General features: G+C 36.6%; 1 protein-coding gene across 1 annotated transcript; it reads right to left on the minus strand.

Moving 5' to 3' along the window:
- Positions 1-5,589: 5,589 nt before the first annotated feature.
- LOC107079817 (beta-1,3-galactosyltransferase 9) lies at positions 5,590-7,466 on the minus strand. The gene is made up of 2 exons (XM_015366577.2): positions 7,461-7,466; positions 5,590-6,703 (listed from the first exon to the last, which is right to left on the minus strand). Exons 1-2 carry the CDS (start codon positions 7,464-7,466, stop codon positions 5,609-5,611), a joined length of 1,101 nt encoding a protein of 366 aa, XP_015222063.1. The 3' UTR covers positions 5,590-5,608.

Below are 7,466 nucleotides of genomic sequence, written 5' to 3' on the forward strand. Positions count from 1 at the left end.
ATGCTGAAATTCTTGAAGTGCTTTCATAATGTACTCTTCTGCTAAGAAGCTTGAGCTCTGCAGCTGAAATTGCTGCATTAAAACAATAATAACATTCAAAAATCCAATGAAAAAAGTCTTACCTTTTTTGTTGATCGCAGATGTTAATTTAATTAACTTTTCAGGTGTTTCAAGGACGCAGGCCTGGGGTGATCTAATTCTGTCACATTTCTGTGATCTTTTGTTTGCTCCAAGCTCTTGTCACACCAGTGTCGTAACATAAGATGCCAGCAAGTTTGTTTCTCAGATCTGCTTGAAGAAACAACTCCCTAATGAATCTTTAAATGCTGTGTGGCCCCTGTTGTGTCTATCTGCCCAGATACATAATCTTTTCTCTTAGAGTTGAATTTTCCCAGTTGTTTATATTTTAAAATATTCAGCTTATGTTTTTCTGTGCACTCTGGATTTCAACAGCTGACATACGCTTAAATTGACTTGTGTGGCAATATAGTTTGTTTTAAGTCAGACCAACATTGGCGTCGGCTCTTGACGAGAAGAAGGTCTGACCAGCTTAGTTTTCTGTTACTCCTGATTTGTTTTCTCATTTCCAAAGTCGTTGATCTATTATGTTATGTGGTTAATTTTCTTTTACATTATTTTTCTACATTCATTAGTATAAAGATTCTTCCTGACTGATTTGAATTTCAAATATATATATATATTTGTAGGTGGCACAGTGGACCAATGGTTAGCATTGCTGCCTTAAAGACATGGAGCCCAAGCTCCATTCTGAACCTGGGGTGCTACAGTGTCTGTGTGGAAGTGGTATGTTCTCCTTGTGTTCAAGAGGATTTCCACAGGATCCACTGGTTTCCTCCCAGTTCAAAAACATGCTGGAAGGTTATTTGACTTTTGCGAAAATTTGCCCGGGTGTGAGGTGTGTGTGTCTCTGTTTGTATCTGTGCGTGCCCTACGACGCTTGTATACATTGTTGGACTAGGATCCAGCTCGTCTCAAATGTATAATGGAAAAGGTAAAGTACCCCCCAAAAAACAAGTGTTTTTTAAAGCCTTATGGGATTCAACCCTTCAAGCTGGCTGCCAGCTCTGGTGCACGATAATTACTCACTTAAAAACCGTTGTTGGTTTAATAGTTTGAAAGTATTTGTGTTTTGCAATAAATAATCATTGTTACAGAAGACATATTTATGAGCTTTCCAGCAGCACTTCCCTCTGGCTGCATCATGTCTGACATTAACTTCACGAACATCTGCCTTGAAACAATGAATTGAAGATGCCTTTTGAGATGTGCAGGAAACAAAAGTGCCATTTTTAGCACTGGATAATCATCAAAGGTAGTGGCAGGCAAGTGTTATTGAGTTTGAAAATATAAAACCAAACCTTCTGCTCTTACTCCATTAGAAAACGTGTACCTGGAGAATATTAGCTCACAAGAATACAAGAAGGGGCACTTTCAATCTGAATTGCTAGGAACCAGGGAGTCTATCAATGGCACACTACCAATGCTTCATTTAATGATTTCATAGAAACAGCAATAGAACATCAACAATGCGGGGCTTTATGCAGAGGCCAGTGTAATATAAAGATATTGTATGATGGATTACATTTGCTGTGGTAGAGAAAGAATAAAACTCAACTTTTGTGGTTTTCACGTACACATTAGGCTAAAGAATAAAACTCAACTTTTGTGGTTTTCATGTACACATTAGGCTAAAGTAGTCACAAGAGGAGAACTGACAAATGATGTGAAGTCAAGTGAAAGATATGAAGGGTAAATCTGAAGGGATCAAAACTATTAGGGAGCTGTTGCTAAAACTACTGGAGTGTAAAACCATGTTAGTCTCTCTCCCATATTCCCTAGATAACAGGAAAGTGATTTTTTATTCCATGGAATACAGATGTCTGGCGAAGAGAAAACTTTCAAAGTTCTGTGCCAACCTGTGGATTTAGAATGCATTTTTATATGTATAGGCTTTTGTTCAAATTTTCTTAGATTTTCAATCGAGCTAGTATTTGTTGATCTCGAGGCCATGACCCTGTCTTGACTTGCCTTTGAGAACATAAGTTTGCTTATTCATCATATCATTCAGTAGACCAGTTGCTACCCTCCCTGCCAGAAAACCTTCTGCTTGGAAGAATGATTTCATTTTTCTATTCACTCGAAAAGCCTTGCTGATATATTGGCACTTTTTTTGGAAGAAGGTGAAATGTGGTATCCAGGTACCCTGTGGTGAACAAGTTATATTTTGCTAATAGCCCCCTTTGGTCTTCCAAATTGTAATCAGAGGATTGCTTGGAGAAATGTTGTCCTCGTGTTGTCCTCATTCCTGACTTCATTGTTTTTTGGCTGCTTTTGCATAAAGCCTATGCAATTTATATTTATTGGTGCATTGTGTTAATTGGGATTTGAATTCCCTCTTTAGCTTTAGTTAATAATCTCTTTTTTTACAAGGGAAAGGTGAAAGACTCTATATGGGATTAATAATAATTAACACCCCACCACCACCCCCATTCCATTGAGTAGAACTTTGGTTCTCCAAACAAGGTATAGTTGGAACTTTAAAACTTTTTCTGACCTCACCTCACCACAATTTTAGCAAGACACATAAGAGATGATGAAATCATTGTTAGTGACTTTTACCTTCTATATTGTACATGCATCGTTAAATTTTATACTATAGTTCTATTACTACAGATGTCTTCTATTATTTACAGTACTGTATATATGAATCTGTAGAATCTAATTTTATTATTTATTTGTTAAAGTGCAATATCTAAAAAACAAAAGAAGTTGTTCACTGCAGGTGAGGAGCAATGATGACAAACAAGCCAATTTCACTTCATGATTCTAAGTCGTAATTATGATTGACGTTAGCAACATACATCACACACAAATATCTCTTTTTCAGATTTTGTCTCAAGCATCCCTCCACTCCATCTCCACCCCTGCTTGGTTACCTCCTCTCTCTGAACGTGGGTCCACATTCTCTTGTTGTATGGCCAGAGGACTGCCGCTTAACCAAGTTGGTTAAGCTAAAACTTCTTATATTTAAAAAAACTTTTCCAAAAGCATCTGATTCAGAAGGCTGTTATTCCTAGTGAAACACTTGTAGTGTGTGTACGGAAGCATACTGTACTTTATATACAGTACACAGGTACAATGAAATATATAGAGAATATATTTCTACTTGTTATATGAGACCAATTTACTTTGTATAAGGATTGTGCTTTGTTAATATGTAGTATGTGGAGGTCAGTCACAAACCTCCATGTTGTTCACAATTCATGAAAAACCCAATGAAAAACTGTCCAGATTTTGTATTTTTTTGTGAATCAATTGTCTAAGTTGAGATGTTGTCTTCAGTGTTCCAGGCTGTAAGAGATACAGTGCAGGACAGCTTTGTGTGCACTGCCAACACTAAGCACTACTGATTAAGGCTATAAATGCTGGTATGCATTTTACCAGGTAATACTCATTAGCATCAAAACTTTGTGGAGGGGAGGAAATCACAGGCAGAATTTATTGCTTCTCAACCTCTCTTACGGACATCTCTGCAAGGAAAAAAAACAAAGCTCAACAAGTTTTTACAACTTGGTAAGTGTGCACACACTCTGTGTACTACACTGAATCACTAAATACTCAGATACCTGTTCAGATTATACTTTATCCTTACATTGGATAATACACCTAATTTGTACATAGGGACTACTTTATAACACCCCCACCACACACACACAAAACGAATACTTGGGGACACTTTCACAGTTGTATATTATTTTAGTTTATTCAAAACAGCATTAAAATACTACGGTATGACAAATACACCCCTTTCACACTCAGTTTGCGTCTTACCACAGACAAAATAAAAATGTTGTCAAAAGATTTTCCCAAACGCAGAGTCATCCAACATCTGTTGACTTGACCTTGCCATTAAAGTTACTTGTACTCTCTTACTATAGAGTGAACAAAAATCTACTATTTGCAATTAGTAAGCTCATACTTTTTTGTATTATCTACTGAATTGTAATATTAAATCATTTGAGCATTCTTACTTTGATGTAAGTCAACACCAAGTTTCAAACAATTTATTCAGACTTACTTTAGGAAATTACTTCAAGACCGGAGAAACAGAGTGCAATAGTTTATTATAATAGCATGTAGACGGATGCACTCCTCCATATCTTTAGAAGTTAATCTGTTTTCTTACAGTATGTCTATTATGAATCGTTTTCAACACACAAACTGTTGAGTGATGTACTGCATACTGTGTTGTGATTCCTCACATTGCACACCCATATTCCTAAACAGAGCCGGAACATTATTTTAATGTGCCTGGGGATGCTTAAGTTTGGAATTTAGTGAAAAGGTTTCAGAGTAACTTTTCATGTCATTGTAAATTTAGGTATAAATATCATATAAAAAACACATGGCAGTCCAAACCACGAATTAGTATTGTTGTTTTTTCTTTTTTATTCTTTCGGGCTTAGGGATCTCATATCATTCACTTACAGTACATTTCCAGTTAAAAGGACAGTGTAGAGAAAATCAGAATCATTTTAAATGAATCAATTTCGTTTATTTCTTAACCTTCTTCTCTTCCTTCACTTGGATAATGCCAGTAGAGGGCGCAAAATACATTGCAAATATACAAATGATTGAAAGTATGCACTAAAGGTAATTTACTTATTTAAATATATTAATAATTAATGTATTATGTGTAATTAAATAACTTTTTAGAAGTATGTATGTCCATCTTAACAGTACAAACAGCTAACTTCATTCAGTACATTAATTTCTATAATCAATGTATTTTTTACATAAATTGCATGAAAAATATCTTAGTTTTTGCATATTGAACTTCTTTATAGATGCATATCCTGCAAAACACAACTATGAATGCCATAGAAGCGTTCAGTAAATTTAGACATGACACCCAGGTGAAATGAATTAAGTGGACAATAAATAAATAACACACAATCTCCAAGTTAAAAGTTTTTGTGCCAGTTTTGTAGTTCTTTGATTTTATTCTGAAAGCTTTTGCTTCCATCTGCCCCCTCTGATTAATTAGGACTTAAAAGGTAGCAGCATCATCTGTCATTTTAGTCAGAAGCATTACATTTTCTTTTCTCCTGGAGCCTTTGTTGTTCACCAAGGTCAGACATCTGTTTCTCACAGAAAGGGAGGGCTGCATTATGCAACAGCTGGGATTCGTCACTGGGGTTCAAGGTTCAGGAGAGACACGTCCCAGAATCTCACCAATGCCCTCATATACCTGTCAGGACACAGATTGTTTTCAACCCGTATTTCAGCAGACATACTTAGAATACTAATTTCTATGCCAACAGAGTTTTGTCTTTCATCTTGTTTGTGCTTTAGAATTCACAGTATACCATACATTATGTCGATGAACATTTTATATAAACATCTTTGCTATTATTTTTCTAAAGAGAAAGTATAAAAAACAAGAGAGTCAGGAAACGAAATTTTACAAGAAAGAGAAAAAACTAATATTTAGAGATCTTGTTTCTTTTTTATCATAGGCAGTTAAAAGCCCCATGGAAAAAATGGAAGCTGTAGTATCATTTTCCCAAAAATAGATATCCCCTGATTAATTTGTTTCCTTTATTGAACCTGTATTAAAGAAGGCAAACTTGTCAAGGTAGGTTAGAACCTTACATGCCACTAGGCCGTAGTAAGTTTCTAACAAAGTGCAACTCTTCCCATCATTAAGGTCTTTCCAAATAAGGAATAGCTCCTCTGTCGTCATTTCAGAAGAGGTGAAGATAAACTTGTAGCAGCAGTTATTGTATCTTATGTGCTTTTCCCCAGAAAACCTGAAACTATGAGTCGGGGTGACACCTGCTTTCTTGGCACACAATCCAATGAACACATCTGTGGGCACAGGGACCTTTACTTCAGCAGAAGCTACAAATATCTTCCGGGCTACATCTTGGGAAATAACGAAAGCTGAGCCTGTGCAGTAGTCAGGAAAATACTTATCTGGATACTGGCTGATTGGCACAAAGTCGCTGCTGTGTGGGTCTCTGTTAGGCATTTCCTGATGGATCACTCTACCAATGTAGAGATCTTCAGGATGCCTCCTCAAGCTTAATAAATATTCCACTACAGCTGCATAGTTCACGAACATGGTCTCATCTGTTTTGAGGATAAAACGTGCATAGGGACAGAAAGTCACAGTCCACTGCATAGTGAGAACCATCGTGAGTGTTAGGTTGCTAGCAGAATCAATGAACTTTCCTTGAATGATATCACTGTGCCTTGTGGATTCCTCCATGACTTCAGCCTGAATGGTTCCAGACTGTGAAGACCCCAGAACAAACAACGTATGAACTGTAAAGCCTTTGACCTCGGTAAAGTTAGCCCAAGTCTTTCTGATCTCCTCTCTTCTTGTCCCATTCTCTGGTGTGCTGAAGATCATAGACAACAGAAAGATGTCCCGGCCAGAACATACATTGGGATTGCTGATGGTGTAGTATTTTGAGATATTGTCCTTTGCCACATTCAGGTCCAGCTTCCTGGCTCTCTCTCGGATCTCTAGCACTTTGCCATCATTGTATGTGCCCGGATAGGGCTGGAGAAGGTATTCTTCCACAAAATCCGCTCCGAACAGCAAGGCGTGAAAGAGGATGATGTTGAAGAGAAGGAAGCACCATTGGTGAGTGTGAAGCCTGCAGAATGATAACTGGAACAACAGGTGTCTTGTTAAAGAACTTTAAAAGAGGATTATCAGGCCTAGAAATATCTGTGTGGCCTGTCACACTCTGACAGACATCTCATCAACACTTGTAACCCTGAAACATACTGTAGGTAGCAGGACTGATGTACATTCAGCATCAGATCATCTCATTTTTTTAATGAGTAGAATAAGCTTTGAGTAACATAACCAAAGCACTTAGATGTAGTCAAATGGAAATTTCATATTTACTAATTTTCTGTCGTATGTGCTTTCTGCAAATGTTACTACACTTCATTTAGCATGTGTATCATGTACGTCATTTTCACTTGAGCAGAGTTTCTTGATCAGAAGGAGCATCCAGTACTACACTGGCTTAGTCACCCAATAAAATACATTTTGGTTCCAATTAACTTGTTTGTTATTCAATTTATAATATATTGAACTTGGTACCTACAAAATGCGCACTACTGGTGTCTGCTAAATAGTACTCCTCTCTGTTTCAGTTTATTTCATACTTGACAATTAAAACACACACCGATAAGTAAAAGAAGTTGCTCCTGCTTTTCATAAATGACTAAATCTAAAAGATGTTCATGTTCAAGTTTAATTTCAGTTGGTTTTATTGTGAATTGTCCACTAGCTATCTTTTAAAGCAAACAATACTTGATTCATGACATTTATAATGGGTGTAATATTTATTACTGTAGATATGTATGTAATGATATCAAGAAGAAATTATATATAAAATCAATGTAGCACTTACTTGCAT

The sequence above is a fragment of the Lepisosteus oculatus genome, chromosome 24 (genome assembly GCF_040954835.1).
Source record: "Lepisosteus oculatus isolate fLepOcu1 chromosome 24, fLepOcu1.hap2, whole genome shotgun sequence".
Taxonomy (NCBI): domain Eukaryota; kingdom Metazoa; phylum Chordata; class Actinopteri; order Semionotiformes; family Lepisosteidae; genus Lepisosteus; species Lepisosteus oculatus.